Source organism: Dendropsophus ebraccatus, chromosome 13 (genome assembly GCF_027789765.1).
Source record: "Dendropsophus ebraccatus isolate aDenEbr1 chromosome 13, aDenEbr1.pat, whole genome shotgun sequence".
NCBI classification, from domain to species: domain Eukaryota; kingdom Metazoa; phylum Chordata; class Amphibia; order Anura; family Hylidae; genus Dendropsophus; species Dendropsophus ebraccatus.
The window spans coordinates 5,428,007-5,444,724 of record NC_091466.1 but is presented as its reverse complement, the minus strand read 5'-3'; the positions used below and the strand labels follow the sequence as shown (position 1 = coordinate 5,444,724).

Sequence of the window (16,718 nt, the reverse complement as noted above, 5' to 3'; positions counted from 1 at the left end):
CAAGGAGGTCAGAGAGGGGAGAACATCAGCAAGGAGGTCAGAGAGGGGAGAACATCAGCAAGGAGGTCAGAGAGGGGAGAACATCAGCAAGTGAGAGGGGAGAACATCAGCAAGGAGGTCATAGAGGGGAGATCATCAGCAAGTGAGAGGGGAGAACATCAGCAAGGAAGTCAGAGAGGGGAGAACATCAGCAAGGAGGTCAGAGAGGGGAGAACATCAGCAAGGAGGTCAGAGAGGGGAGAACATCAGCAAGGAGGTCAGAGAGGGGAGATCATCAGCAAGAGGTCAGAGAGGGGAGAACATCAGCAAGGAGGTCAGAGAGGGGAGATCATCAGCAAGGAGGTCAGAGAGGGGAGAACAAGTAGGTCAGAGAAGGGAGATCATCAGCAAGGAGGTCAGAGAGGGGAGAACAAGTAGGTCAGAGAAGGTTGCCAGCAAGTGAGAGGGGGGAGAAGGGCAGCAAGGAGGTGAGAGATGGGAACGCAGCAACTGGGAGAGGGATGTCAGCAAGTGAAAAGTGTCAGAGAATGCCAGCAAGAGAGCGGCAAGAGAGAAGGGAGAGCACCAGCAAGTAGGCTAGAGTGGGACACCAAAAATAATTTTTGTCTTTCTAGTAGCTGAGGGCACAGCACTGATAATCTGGCAGATGGGCTCCGCCGCTCCAGGAAGAACTGTATAGGGGGAACAGTCAGTAAGCAGGTGAGGAGAGTCAGAAGGCAAGAGCGCACCAGCAAGAGAGGGGGCAGTAAGTACCAGCAGGTGGGTGACAGCACACAGGCGAGAGGAGGCAGATAGTGTCAGTAAGGGGGTGAGGAGGAGGCAGATAGTGTCAGTAAGGGGGTGAGGAGGAGGCAGATAGTGTCAGTAAGTGACTGAGAGGAGGCAGATAGTGTCAGTAAGGGAGTGAGAGGAGGCAGATAGTGTCAGTAAGTGACTGAGAGGAGGCAGATAGTGTCAGTAAGTGACTGAGAGGAGGCAGATAGTGTCAGTAAGTGACTGAGAGGAGGCAGATAGTGTCAGTAAGTGGGTGAGAGGGGGCAGATAGTGTCAGTAAGTGACTGAGAGGGGGCAGATAGTGTCAGTAAGTGACTGAGAGGGGGCAGATAGTGTCAGTAAGTGGGTGCCAGCGCACAGAAGATAGTGGAAAGAAAGTCATGAAGGGGAGCTGGAGGCAGATGAAGGGGAGAGTGTCAGTAAGCAGATGGGGGTATTTCTGACATGAGAAGGATGTGATGCCAAGCTTACCGATGTTCATGATGCTGTCCTTCTCCGGGCTGAAGAACAGCCAGTCGTAAAACAGGGCCAGCTTGGCGTTGGATGCAGCGACATTAGACTGTAAGACACAAGCAAGGACAGCGTCTACAGGCTGTAATCCCCGGAGCAGCCTCACAGGACTCGGGGGCAGCAGTGAGGGAGCTCCGGTACAGTACAGGCTGTAATCCCCAGAGCAGCCTCACAGGACTCGGGGGCAGCAGTGAGGGAGGTCCGGTACAGTACAGGCTGTAATACCCAGAGCAGCCTCACAGGACTCGGGGGCAGCAGTGAGGGAGCTCCGGTACAGTACAGGCTGTAATACCCAGAGCAGCCTCACAGGACTCGGGGGCAGCAGTGAGGGAGCTCCGGTACAGTACAGGCTGTAATCCCCGGAGCAGCCTCACAGGACTCGGGGGCAGCAGTGAGGGAGCTCCGGTACAGTACAGGCTGTAATACCCGGAGCAGCCTCACAGGACTCGGGGGCAGCAGTGAGGGAGGTCCGGTACAGTACAGGCTGTAATCCCCGGAGCAGCCTCACAGGACTCGGGGGCAGCAGTGAGGGAGGTCCGGTACAGTACAGGCTGTAATACCCGGAGCAGCCTCACAGGACTCAGGGGCAGCAGTGAGGGAGCTCCAGTACAGTACAGGCTGTAATACCCAGAGCAGCCTCACAGGACTCGGGGGCAGCAGTGAGGGAGCTCCGGTACAGTACAGGCTGTAATACCCAGAGCAGCCTCACAGGACTCGGGGGCAGCAGTGAGGGAGCTCCGGTACAGTACAGGCTGTAATCCCCGGAGCAGCCTCACAGGACTCGGGGGCAGCAGTGAGGGAGGTCCGGTACAGTACAGGCTGTAATCCCCGGAGCAGCCTCACAGGACTCGGGGGCAGCAGTGAGGGAGGTCCGGTACAGTACAGGCTGTAATCCCCGGAGCAGCCTCACAGGACTCGGGGGCAGCAGTGAGGGAGGTCCGGTACAGTACAGGCTGTAATACCCAGAGCAGCCTCACAGGACTCGGGGGCAGCAGTGAGGGAGGTCCGGGCTTACATACTCACAGTGCAGGTAGTGAGCAGCCACCCGATGATGGCCCAGCGGGGCAGGATGTCGGAGCTCAGGACCTCGTTGGACGGGTGCACCACGCCGCAGATGTAGCGGATGAGATCGCAGCGCAGGGACTGGCTGTCCGGTGTGGAGAGGTACTGGCGCTGGAACCAGTCCTGATATCTCTTCTGCTGCCCAAAGCGAACCTGACAGGAGAGAGGAGAGACGGATGAGCAGAGCAAGAACTAAGAGAAAGAGGTCTCCCCCGACAACGGGCAGCATCACCACACCTCTGTATGTGATACCACCCCCCGTCACCGGGCAGCATCGCATGATCACTCCTCTATATGTGATGTTTCCCCTGACACCGGGCAGTATTATTACTCCCCTATATGTGATGTCTCCCCTGACACCGGGCAGTATTATTACTCCCCTATATGTGATGTCTCCCCTGACACCGGGCAGTATTATTACTCCCCTATATGTGATGTCTCCCCTGACACCGGGCAGTATTATTACTCCCCTATATGTGATGTCTCCCCTGACACCGGGCAGTATTATTACTCCCCTATATGTGATGTCTCCCCTGACACCGGGCAGTATTATTACTCCCCTATATGTGATGTTTCCCCTGACACCGGGCAGTATTATTACTCCCCTATATGTGATGTCTCCCCTGACACCGGGCAGTATTATTACTCTCCTATATGTGATGTCTCCCCTGACACCGGGCAGTATTATTACTCTCCTATATGTGATGTCTCCCCCGACACCGGGCAGTATTATTACTCTCCTATATGTGATGTCTCCCCCGACAATGGGGGGTATCATCACTCACCTATGTGTGAAAGGGCAGGACAAGGGAGGCATCAGGGTACAGACTGGAGGTGGGGCAGGCAGCAGGGTACAGACTGGAGGAGGGGCAGGCAGCAGGGTATAGCATGAAGGAGGGGCAGGCAGCAGGGTACAGACTGGAGGAGGGGCAGGCAGCAGGGTACAGCATGGTGGAGGGGCAGGCAGCAGTGTACAGACTGGAGGAGGGGCAGGACTCGGCAGGCCGCAGGGTACAGCATGGAGGAGGGTCAGGATTGGGCAGGCAGCAGGGTACAGCATGGTGAGGGGCAGGACAGGGCAGGCAGCAGGGTACAGCATGGTGGAGGGGCAGGCAGCAGGGTACAGCACGGTGGAGGGGCAGGCAGCAGGTTACAGCATGGAGGAGGGGCAGGCAGCAGGGTAAAGCACGGTGGAGGGGCAAGACGGGGCAGGCAGCAGGGTACAGCATGGAGGAGGGGCAGAATTGGGCAGGCAGCAGGGTACAGAATGGTGGAGGGGCAGGACGGGGCAGGAAGCAGGGTACAGCATGGTGGAGGGGCAGGGCTGGACAGGCAGCAGGGTACAGCATAGAGGAGGGACAGGACGGGGCAGGCAGCAGGGTACAGCATGGAGGAAGGGCAGGACGGGGCAGGAAGCAGGGTACAGCATGGAGGAGGGACAGGACGGGGCAGGCAGCAGGGTACAGCATGGAGGAGGGGCAGGACGGGGCAGGCCGCAGGGTACAGCATGGAGGAGGGGCAGGACGGGGCAGGCAGCAGGGTACAGCATGGAGGAGGGGCAGGACGGGGCAGGCAGCAGGGTACAGCATGGAGGAGGGGCAGGCAGCAGGGTACAGCATGGAGGAAGGGCAGGCAGCAGGGTACAGCATGGAGGAGGGGCAGGACGGGGCAGGCAGCAGGGTACAGCATGGAGGATGGGCAGGACGGGGCAGGCAGCAGGGTACAGCATGGAGGAGGGGCAGGGAGCAGGTCACATGGCCGGAGCTTGTACATTGGCTTGTATAGTGTGTACCACTCTGGGGTCTGTAGGGGCCCAGTAATGAGGGCCCGGTCTCCCCCGCAGTGCGCTCTACATCTCCGGCTCCAGCTCAGCGCTCGGCAGAGAGACAGGCGCCGCGTCTGTGGCAGCGCTCCCCTCCTCTCCCGCTCGCTCAGCCAGAACAGCGGGATAATTGGTGGAGGATGTGCAGACAAGAACAGAAACGTCACGCAACAACGGAGACAAGAACAAGCAGAGCGCGGGGACTACAAGTCCCATCCTCCACACATCACTCACTACTCTACTGACCTCCAGAGCTGCAGGGCCAGGCCTCATCATGCTGATGTCATGTACTCAGCAGGTCCCGCTGCACTGCATTGTGGGAAAGACAGCTTTATAACAGTGCTGGAACAGGATGTAATGGCAGAATGCAGCTCTGGAGGGGACCAGAGCATACACAGGATGTTACAGCAGAATAGTGAGTGCAGCTCTGGAGGGGACCAGAGCATACACAGGATGTTACAGCAGAATAGTGAGTGCAGCTCTGGAGGCGAGTGGAGGATAAGACATAAAGTAACAGCAGAATAGTGAGTGCAGCTCTGGAGGATGAGATATGGTGTTACAGCAGAATAGTGAGTGCAGCCCTGAAGGATGAGTTATGGGGTTACAGCAGAATAGTGAGTGCAGCCCTGGAGGATGAGATATGGTGTTAAAGCAGAATAGTGAGTGCAGCTCTGGAGGGTGAGATATGGTGTTACAGCAGAATAGTGAGTGCAGCCCTGGAGAATGAGATATGGTGTTACAGCAGAATAGTGAGTGCAGCTCTGGAGGTGACTGGACAATCAGCAGATGAGCGCACAACAGACACAGTGCCCTCTATGGAGATGTGTCCTCCCTGTACATTGTCCCACAATCCCTTGCTGCTCCCTGCCCCTCATACCCGAGACGTCATGAAAAGAAGCTTGGTCTCCATGTCGGGGGTCAGCCGACACGCCAGGAACTTCCGGGATGTCCGAGACTGTAAGAGCTGCAGGATACCTGCGGGAATAAGATGGAGGAGACGTCAGAATCCACAGAACAGTCACATCCACACGCACAGACCCCCGCCCCCTGCCACACGCACAGACCCCCGCCCCCAGCCACACGCACAGACCCCCGCCCCCAGCCACACGCACAGACCCCCAGCCACACGCACAGACCCCCAGCCACACGCACAGACCCCCAGCCACAAGCACAGACCCCCAGCCACACGCACAGACCCCCGCCCCCTACCACATGCAGAGACCCCCGCCCCCTGCCACACGCACAGACCCCCAGCCACACGCAGAGACCCCCAGCCACACGCACAGACCCCCGCCCCCTGCCACACGCACAGACCCCCGCCCCCAGCCACACGCACAGACCCTCAGCCACACGCACAGACCCCCAGCCACACGCACAGACCCCCGACCCCAGCCACACGCACAGACCCCCAGCCACACGCACAGACCCCCGCCCCCAGCCACACACACAGACCACCAGCCACACGCACAGACCCCCAGCCACACGCACAGACCCCCAGCCACACGCACAGACCCCCAGCCACACGCACAGACCCCCAGCCACACGCACAGACCCCCGCCCCCAGCCACACGCACAGACCCCCGCCCCCAGCCACACGCACAGACCCCCAGCCACACGCACAGACCCCCGCCCCCAGCCACACGCACAGACCCCCAGCCACACGCACAGACCCCCAGCCACACGCACAGACCCCCGCCCCCTGCCACACGCACAGACCCTCAGCCACACGCACAGACCCCCAGCCACACGCACAGACCCCTGCCCCCAGCCACACGCACAGACCCCCAGCCACACGCACAGACCCCCAGCCACACGCACAGACCCCTGCCCCCAGCCACACGCACAGACCCCCAGCCACACGCACAGACCCCCAGCCACACGCACAGACCCCCAGCCACACGCACAGACCCCCGACCCCAGCCACACGCACAGACCCCCAGCCACACGCACAGACCCCCAGCCACACGCACAGACCCCCAGCCACACGCACAGACCCCCAGCCACACGCACAGACCCCCAGCCACACGCACAGACCCCCAGCCACACACACAGACCCCCAGCCACACGCACAGACCCCCAGCCACACGCACAGACCCCCAGCCACACGCACAGACCCCCAGCCACACGCACAGACTCCCAGCCACACGCAGAGACCCCCGACCCCAGCCACACGCACAGACCCCCAGCCACACGCACAGACCCCCGCCCCCTGCCACATGCAGAGACCCCCGCCCCCTGCCACACGCAGAGACCCCCAGCCACACGCACAGACCCCCGCCCCCTGCCACACGCACAGACCCCCAGCCACACGCACAGACCCCCAGCCACACGCACAGACCCCCGCCCCCTGCCACACGCACAGACCCCCGCCCCCTGCCACACGCACAGACCCCCGCCCCCTGCCACACGCACAGACCCCCGCCCCCGGCCCCCTGCACAGAACCCCGCCCCCGGCCACACGCACAGACCCCCCCCCACCCCCAGCCCCCTGCACAAACCCCCGCCCCCTGCCACACGCACAGACCCCCAGCCACACGCACAGACCCCCGCCCCCTGCCACATGCACAGACCCCCTGCCACACGCACAGACCCCCAGCCACACGCACAGACCCCCGCCCCCTACCACATACACAGACCCCTGCCCCCTACCCCCCGCACAGACCCCCGACCTCATACACAGATCCCCGCCCCCTTCCCCCAGGCCACATACACAGACCCCCGCCCCCTGCCAAACGCACAGACCCCGCCCCCTTCACAGAACCCCGCCCCCTACCCCCTGCACAGACCCCACGCCCCCTACCCCCTGCACAGACCCCCCACACCCCCCTACCCCCTGGGCAGCCCCCCCCCGCCCCCTACCCCCTGCACAGACCCCCGGCCACATGCACAGACCCCCGGCCACATGCACAGACCCCCTGCCCCCTACCCCCTGCACAGACCCCGGCCCACTACCACATACACAGACCTTTTCCCCCTACCCCGGGCCACATGCACAGACCCCCGGCCCCTACCCCCAGGCCACATGCACAGACCCCCGGCCCCTACCCCCAGGCCACATGCAGACCCCCGGCCCCTCAACGACCTCACGCACAGACCCCCGGCCCCTACCCCCAGGCCATATGCACAGACCCCCGGCCCCTACCCCCAGGCCACATGCACAGACCCCCGGCCCCTACCCCCAGGCCACACGCACAGACCCCCGGGCCACACGCACAGAACCCCGCTGACTCCCCCGGCCACACGCACAGACCCCCAACCCACTAACCCCCACCTCATGCACAGATCCCCGCCCATAACTCCCTGCCACACGCACAGACCCCACCCCCTACCCCACGCACAGACCCCCGCCCACTCCCCAGGCCACACGCACAGACCCCCGCCCACTCCCCAGGCCACACAGACCCTCACCCACTCCCTCGGCCACACACACAGACCCTCGTCCACTCCCTCAGCCACACACACAGACCCCCCCGCTGACTCCACAACCACACGCACAGATCCCCGCTGACTCGCCCGGCCACACGCACAGACCCCCGCCCACTCCCTCGGCCACACACACAGACCCTTGGCCACACGCACAGACCCCCGCCCACTCCCTCGGCAACACGCACAGAACCCTGCTGACTCCCCCGGCCTACACACACAGACCCCCGCCCACTCGCTTAGCCACACGCACAGACCCCCGCCCACTCCCCAGGCCACACGCATGACTCCACGACCTCACACACAGATCCCCGCACTGGTGTGAGGAGGGGGAGAGGCGGCTGCTGAGCTGGGAAGCTCAGGAGAGAGCAGCAGATATAAATAGATGTGGGAGCGTGAGGTGCGATCATCTGCAGCCCCCCTCCCCAGAACAACAGAGCAGAGAAAATCACATCTACAGCTGACAACAGACCGTCAGATCCCTCCCATGGAGGCTGCGAGGTGTGAGGCACCAGGAACCTCACTATGGCCGATACTGAGACCGATCCCTCACATGGCGGCTGTGAGGAGTGAGGCACCAGGAACCTCACTATGGCCGATACTGAGACCGATCCCTCACATGGAGGCTGCGAGGCACCAGGAACCTCACTATGGCCGATACTGAGACCGATACCTCACATGGCGGCTGTGAGGAGTGAGGCACCAGGAACCTCACTATGGCCGATACTGAGACCGATCCCTCACATGGCGGCTGTGAGGAGTGAGGCACCAGGAACCTCACTATGGCCGATACTGAGTCCGATCCCTCACATGGAAGCTGCGAGGTGTGAGGCGCCAGGAACCTCACTATGGCCGATACCGAGACCGATCCCTCACATGGAAGCTGCGAAGTGTGAGGCACCAGGAACCTCACTATAGCCGATACTGAGACCGATCCCTCACATGGAGGCTGCGAGGCACCAGGAACCTCACTATGGCCGATACTGAGACCGATCCCTCACATGGCGGCTGTGAGGAGTGAGGCACCAGGAAGCTCACTATGGCCGATACTGAGACCGATACCTCACATGGAGGCTGCGAGGCACCAGGAACCTCACTATGGCCGATACTGAGTCCGATCCCTCACATGGAAGCTGCGAGGTGTGAGGCGCCAGGAACCTCACTATGGCCGATACCGAGACCGATCCCTCACATGGAAGCTGCGAAGTGTGAGGCACCAGGAACCTCACTATGGCTAATAATAACCGGACAGAGACAGAGAAAATCAAGCCTTAAAGGGGTATACACAGGACAGTGTGGTGACTCATGGGGGGGTGGGATATGCCTGTGAGCGAGGGGAAGTACCTGTGAGTGGGGGGGGGGGGGGGGGGGGGGTGAACCTGTGAGTGGGTGGGATGTACCTGTGAGTTGGGGGGTGGGATACACCTGTGAGGGAGGGGGATGTACCAGGGAGTGGGGGGGGGGGCATACCTGAGAGTGAGGGATGGGATGTACCAGGGGGTGGGGGGCGTACCTAAGAGTGAGAGATGGGATGTACTAGGGAGTGAGGGATGGGATGTACTAGGGAGTGAAGGGGGAGGGTGTACCTGACAGTGGGGGGTGGGAGCAATGTACCTGTAAACTGTGGGTTCAGTGCCTGCGGGTTGTGCAGCATGTCCTTCCATAAGGATTCAAACTCTGGGATGCGAGCAACATTCTGCAGCAGTCGCACCAGGTCCCGGCCAATCATGAAGCAATCCATGAACTGTGCAGAAAACAGAACGGGAGGTGAGAGGGACGGAGAGTGTGTGCAGGCAGGAGAGATGGGGCGGAGAAAGTGTGCAGGCAGGAGAGATGGGGCGGAGAAAGTGTGCAGGCAGGAGAGATGGGGCGGAGAAAGTGTGCAGGCAGGAGAGAGGGGCGGAGAAAGTGTGCAGGCAGGAGAGATGGGGCGGAGAAAGTGTGCAGGCAGGAGAGATGGGGCGGAGAAAGTGTGCAGGCAGGAGAGATGGGGCGGAGAAAGTGTGCAGGCAGGAGAGAGGGGCGGAGAAAGTGTGCAGGCAGGAGAGATGGGGCAGAGAAAGTGTGCAGGCAGGAGAGAGGGGCGGAGAAAGTGTGCAGGCAGGAGAGATGGGGCAGAGAAAGTGTGCAGGCAGGAGAGAGGGGCGGAGAAAGTGTGCAGGCAGGAGAGAGGGGCGGAGAAAGTGTGCAGGCAGGAGAGATGGGGCGGAGAAAGTGTGCAGGCAGGAGAGATGGGGGGGAGAAAGTGTGCAGGCAGGAGAGATGGGGGGGAGAAAGTGTGCAGGCAGGAGAGATGGGGCGGAGAAAGTGTGCAGGCAGGAGAGATGGGGCGGAGAAAGTGTGCAGGCAGGAGAGAGGGGCGGAGAAAGTGTGCAGGCAGGAGAGATGGGGCGGAGAAAGTGTGCAGGCAGGAGAGATGGGGCGGAGAAAGTGTGCAGGCAGGAGAGATGGGGCGGAGAAAGTGTGCAGGCAGGAGAGAGGGGGCAGAGAAAGTGTGCAGGCAGGAGAGAGGGGGCAGAGAAAGTGTGCAGGCAGGAGAGAGGGGCGGAGAAAGTGTGCAGGCAGGAGAGAGGGGCGGAGAAAGTGTGCAGGCAGGAGAGATGGGGCGGAGAAAGTGTGCAGGCAGGAGAGAGGGGGCGGAGAGTGTGTGCAGGCAGGAGAGATGGGGCGGAGAAAGTGTGCAGGCAGGAGAGATGGGGCGAGAAAGTGTGCAGGCAGGAGAGAGGGGGCGGAGAGTGTGTGCAGGCAGGAGAGATGGGGCGGAGAAAGTTTGCAGGCAGGAGAGAGGGGTGGAGCAATAGTGCTGACAGGAGAGATGGGGCGGAGAAAGTGTGCAGGCAGGAGAATGGGGGCGGAGAAACTGTGCAGGCAGGAGAGATGGGGCGGAGAAAGTGTGCAGGCAGGAGAGAGGGGCGGAGAAAGTGTGCAGGCAGGAGAGAGGGGTGGAGGAATTGTGCAGTCAGTAGAAAGGGGTGTAGCAATAGTGCTAACAGGAGAGATGGGGCGGAAAAAGTGTGCAGGCAGGAGAGAGGGGTGGAGGAATTGTGCAGGCAGTAGAAAGGGGTGGAGCAATAGTGCTGACAGGAGAGAGCGTCGGAGAATGTGTGCAGGCATGAGAGAGGGGTGGAGGAATTGTGCAGGCAGGAGAGAGGGGCAGAGAATGTGTGCAGGCAGGAGAGAGGGGCAGAGAATGTGTGCAGGCAGGAGAGAGGGGGCAGAGAAAGTGTGCAGGCAGGAGAGATGGGGCGGAGAAAGTGTGCAGGCAGGAGAGAGGGGGCGGAGAGTGTGTGCAGGCAGGAGAGATGGGGCGGAGAAAGTGTGCAGGCAGGAGAGATGGGGCGAGAAAGTGTGCAGGCAGGAGAGAGGGGGCGGAGAGTGTGTGCAGGCAGGAGAGATGGGGCGGAGAAAGTTTGCAGGCAGGAGAGAGGGGTGGAGCAATAGTGCTGACAGGAGAGATGGGGCGGAGAAAGTGTGCAGGCAGGAGAATGGGGGCGGAGAAACTGTGCAGGCAGGAGAGATGGGGCGGAGAAAGTGTGCAGGCAGGAGAGAGGGGCGGAGAAAGTGTGCAGGCAGGAGAGATGGGGCGGAGAAAGTGTGCAGGCAGGAGAGATGGGGTGGAGCAATAGTGCTAACAGGAGAGATGGGGCGGAAAAAGTGTGCAGGCAGGAGAGAGGGGTGGAGGAATTGTGCAGGCAGTAGAAAGGGGTGGAGCAATAGTGCTGACAGGAGAGAGCGTCGGAGAATGTGTGCAGGCATGAGAGAGGGGTGGAGGAATTGTGCAGGCAGGAGAGAGGGGCAGAGAATGTGTGCAGGCAGGAGAGAGGGGCAGAGAATGTGTGCAGGCAGGAGAGAGGGGCAGAGAATGTGTGCAGGCAGGAGAGAGGGGCAGAGAATGTGTGCAGGCAGGAGAGAGGGGCAGAGAATGTGTGCAGGCAGGAGAGAGGGGCAGAGAATGTGTGCAGGCAGGAGAGAGGGGCAGAGAATGTGTGCAGGCAGGAGAGAGGGGCGGAGGGGCCATGCCACATCCGCTGGAGATGATCTATGTGACGTCCCTTACCCGCTCTCTCAGCAGCATGGTACAGAAGTCCACCTCTTTCTGCCTCAACGCCAGGAGTTGCGGGGTACCATGGTGGTCAACGATCAGCCGCAGGTAGGTGTACACAGACATGGCGATGAGGATGCTGCTCTTCATCACCCACTCTCTGTAAGAAGACATGAATGAGAGATAGTTAGTGTGAGGTCTGTACATAACACACAGCATGCAGCTAACTGAGCTTCAGGAGTTATGGGAGAACTGGGGTGAACCATCTACATCTGGGGTACGTCTCCTCTGCTGTCCTGTGTCTGGTGTCCTGTGTCTACAGACGTCTCCTCTGCTGTCCTGTGTCTACAGACGTCTCCTCTGCTGTCCTGTGTCTACAGACGTCTCCTCTGCTGTCCTGTGTCTACAGACGTCTCCTCTGCTGTCCTGTGTCTACAGACGTCTCCTCTGCTGTCCTGTGTCTACAGACGTCTCCTCTGCTGTCCTGTGTCTACAGACGTCTCCTCTGCTGTCCTGTGTCTACAGACGTCTCCTCTGCTGTCCTGTGTCTACAGACGTCTCCTCTGCTGTCCTGTGTCTGGTGTCCTGTGTCTACAGACGTCTCCTCTGCTGTCCTGTGTCTGGTGTACGTCTCCTCTGCTGTCCTGTGTCTACAGACATCTCCTCTGCTATCCTGTGTCTGGTGTACGTCTCCTCAGCTGTCCTGTGTCTGGGGTACGTCTCCCCTGCTGTCCTGTGTCTGGGGTACGTCTCCCCTGCTGTCCTGTGTCTGGGGTACGTCTCCCCTGCTGTCCTGTGTCTGGGGTACGTCTCCCCTTACTGGAAACCCCCCGCATTATTACTGCAGTCCCCCCGCATTATTACTGGAGTCCCCCCGCATTATTACTGGAGTCCCCCCGCATTATTACTGGAGTCCCCCCGCATTATTACTGGAGTCCCCCCGCATTATTACTGGAGTCCCCCCGCATTATTACTGGAGTTCCCCCGCATTATTACTGGAGTCCCCCCGCATTATTACTGGAGTCGGCTATAGATACGTGGAGGACAAACAGATGTCCCGTTATCTCGCTATGACTGGAGACATCTGCCCCCCCCCCCCTATAGGATTCCTGTGTGTGACATCAGTCAGATGAGAGAGCTGGGTCCTAGGACAGGGGGGTCTCTCCTGCACTGGAGCGGTGGGCAATGTTAGGGGGCACTCACCTCTGATCCATCAGAATATCCAGGACACTCTCGGAGAGCCAGATGTTCTTAGCAGATATGTCGCCCCCTATGGTGGAGGAATGGACATGCAGTGCAAGGTGAAATAAGAGAGGAAGATCAGAGCAAGCATCCATCAGCAGCGTCCCACTCTGTGTCCAGAGCCCCCCATGTATGTGTGTGAGCACCGGCGGTCTAGGCCCATGGGCTATCATACTAGCAGACAGGTGACCCCATGATGGAGCAAAACTCCACTGCCCCCCAACTCCTCCTCCTCCAGGCTCCTCTGCCCCCCCCTCCCTCCGGGCTCCTCCGCCCCCCTTCTTCTCCGGGCCTGTCCGTTCCCTCCCCCTCCAGGCTCCTCCGCCCCTCCCCCCATCCCTCCAGGCTCCTCCCCTCCCATCCCTCCAGGCTCCTCCCCTCCCATCCCTCCAGGCTCCTCCCCCATCCCTCCAGGCTCCTCCCCCATCCCTCCAGGCTCCTCCTCTCCCATCCCTTCAGGCTCCTCCTACTCATTCACACCCTTTGTTAGGCCACAGTGTGGCAATGCCCCCCTATACTGATCATGTTTCCTGCTATGAGGGTAGTCACCACTCCTCCACCCCGATGTGTCCCGATCTCACCTCCCTCCAAAGACTCCACCTGAGAGGACTCACCAGCAATCTGCTTCATGAAGGTCATGCAGACACCATCGGCTCCGAGGACTCCGCTCTTCACCAGCTCTCGCACCAACCACACTAGCTGAAAGCCAAAAAAATCAACCATGAGGAGCAAAAGACGCCAGAAAGATGGAGGCAACTGGTGCAGAACAAACAATACCATCACTGCCCCATACTACATGGTATGACCCATCTCTGCCCCCTACTACATGGTATGACTCCACCATCACTGCCCCCTACTACATGGTATGACTCCACCATCACTGCCCCCTACTACATGGTATGACCCATCTCTGCCCCCTACTACATGGTATGACTCCACCATCACTGCCCCCTACTACATGGTATGACCCATCTCTGCCCCCTACTACATGGTATGACTCCACCATCACTGCCCCATACTACATGGTATGACTCATCTCTGCCCCCTACTACATGGTATGACTCCACCATCACTGCCCCCTACTACATGGTATGACTCCACCATCACTGCCCCCTACTACATGGTATGACTCCACCATCACTGCCCCCTACTACATGGTATGACTCCACCATCACTGCCCCCTACTACATGGTATGAGCCATCACTGACCCCTACTTCATGGTATGACCCATCTCTGACCCCTACTACATGGTTTGACTCCACCATCACTGCCCGCTACTACATGGTATGACCCATCCATCACTGCCCCCTACTACATGGTATGACCCATCTCTGCCCCCTACTACATGGTATGACTCCACCATCACTGCCCCATACTACATGGTATGACCCATCTCTGCCCCCTACTACATGGTATGACCCATCTCTGCCCCCTACTACATGGTATGACTCCACCATCACTGCCCCCTACTACATGGTATGACTCCACCATCACTGCCCCCTACTACATGGTATGACTCCACCATCACTGCCCCCTACTACATGGTATGACTCCACCATCACTGCCCCCTACTACATGGTATGACTCCACCATCACTGCCCCCTACTACATGGTATGACTCCACCATCACTGCCCCCTACTACATGGTATGACTCCACCATCACTGCCCCCTACTACATGGTATGACTCCACCATCACTGCCCCCTACTACATGGTATGACTCCACCATCACTGCCCCCTACTACATGGTATGACTCCACCATCACTGCCCCCTACTACATGGTATGACTCCACCATCACTGCCCCCTACTACATGGTATGACTCCACCATCACTGCCCCCTACTACATGGTATGACTCCACCATCACTGCCCCCTACTACATGGTATGACTCCACCATCACTGCCCCCTACTACATGGTATGACTCCACCATCACTGCCCCCTACTACATGGTATGACTCCACCATCACTGCCCCCTACTACATGGTATGACTCCACCATCACTGCCCCCTACTACATGGTATGACTCCACCATCACTGCCCCCTACTACATGGTATGACTCCACCATCACTGCCCCCTACTACATGGTATGACTCCACCATCACTGCCCCCTACTACATGGTATGACTCCACCATCACTGCCCCCTACTACATGGTATGACTCCACCATCACTGCCCCCTACTACATGGTATGACTCCACCATCACTGCCCCCTACTACATGGTATGACTCCACCATCACTGCCCCCTACTACATGGTATGACTCCACCATCACTGCCCCCTACTACATGGTATGACTCCACCATCACTGCCCCCTACTACATGGTATGACTCCACCATCACTGCCCCCTACTACATGGTATGACTCCACCATCACTGCCCCCTACTACATGGTATGACTCCACCATCACTGCCCCCTACTACATGGTATGACTCCACCATCACTGCCCCCTACTACATGGTATGACTCCACCATCACTGCCCCCTACTACATGGTATGACTCCACCATCACTGCCCCCTACTACATGGTATGGCTCCACCATCACTGCCCCCTACTACATGGTATGACTCCACCATCACTGCCCCCTACTACATGGTATGACTCCACCATCACTGCCCCCTACTACATGGTATGACTCCACCATCACTGCCCCCTACTACATGGTATGTCTCCACCATCACTGCCCCCTACTACATGGTATGACCCATCACTGCCCCCTACTACATGGTATGATCCATCACTGACCCCTACTACATGGTATGAGCCATCACTGCCCCCTACTACATGGTATGATCCATCACTGACCCCTACTACATGGTATGAGCCATCACTGCCCCCTACTACATGGTATGACTCCACCATCACTGCCCCCTACTACATGGTATGATCCATCACTGACCCCTACTACATGGTATGAGCCATCACTGCCCCCTACTACATGGTATGATCCATCACTGCCCCCTACTACATGGTATGAGCCATCACTGCCCCCTACTACATGGTATGACTCCACCATGGTACCTGTGTCCGGCAGGTGTCCTGCAGCTTCAGGTATTTCTCCATGAGGAGTTGGTTGATCTTGTTCAGTACGATGTTCATTCCGTCTCGGCTGACCAGGGCCAGGTCGCGGTAACACTGCGGGAGGAGAAGAGACGGAAACAATCAGCAGGGAGGTGAGGAGACTGAATAGAGCAACCCCTCCCCCCACAGCGAGGACCCGCCCCCTCCCCTCACAGCGAGGACACCCCTCCCCCACAGCGAGGACACCACACCCCTCCACCCACAGCGAGAACGCTGCACCCCTCCCCCCACAGCGAGAACGCTGCCGCCCTCCCACCACAGTGAGGATTTGCCCCCTTCCCCCCTAGTGAGGATGCTCCCCCCCCGACAGCGAGGATGCGCCCGCCCCCCCCCCCCCCCCCACAACCCTTCTGACAGCGAGGATGTGCCCCCCCCCCCCCGACAGAGAGGATGCGCGCCCCCCCCCCCCGACAGCGAGGATGCTTCCCCCCCGACAGCGAGGATGCGCCCCCCCACCCCCGACAGCAAGGATGCGCCCCTCCCCCCCACCCCTCCTGACGGCGAGGATGCGCCCCCCACCCTCCTGACAGCGAGGATGCGCCCCCCACCCTCCTGACAGCGAGGATGCGCCCCCCACCCTCCTGACAGCAAGGATGCGCCCCCCACCCTCCTGACAGCGAGGATGCGCCCCCCACCCTCCTGACAGCGAGGATGCGCCCCCCACCCTCCTGACAGCGAGGATGCGCCCCCACCCTCCTGACAGCGAGGATGCGCCCCCCACCCTCCTGACAGCGAGGATGCGCCCCCCACCCTCCTGA

General features: G+C 59.9%; 1 protein-coding gene across 2 annotated transcripts in view; it reads right to left on the bottom strand.

Annotated features, from left to right (window-relative positions):
- The window catches only part of INTS3 (integrator complex subunit 3), a 67,736-nt gene that overhangs the window by 28,724 nt on the left and 22,294 nt on the right, over nucleotides 1-16,718 (bottom strand). For both annotated transcript variants that reach the window (XM_069950054.1, XM_069950055.1), the window contains exons 4-11: nucleotides 15,901-16,014; nucleotides 13,490-13,574; nucleotides 12,837-12,903; nucleotides 11,649-11,793; nucleotides 9,206-9,335; nucleotides 5,046-5,143; nucleotides 2,308-2,499; nucleotides 1,246-1,333 (exon numbers count right to left, since the gene is read on the bottom strand). In XM_069950054.1, the coding sequence (XP_069806155.1) occupies nucleotides 1,246-1,333; nucleotides 2,308-2,499; nucleotides 5,046-5,143; nucleotides 9,206-9,335; nucleotides 11,649-11,793; nucleotides 12,837-12,903; nucleotides 13,490-13,574; nucleotides 15,901-16,014 (919 nt within the window). The remainder of the gene's footprint in view (nucleotides 1-1,245; nucleotides 1,334-2,307; nucleotides 2,500-5,045; nucleotides 5,144-9,205; nucleotides 9,336-11,648; nucleotides 11,794-12,836; nucleotides 12,904-13,489; nucleotides 13,575-15,900; nucleotides 16,015-16,718) is intronic.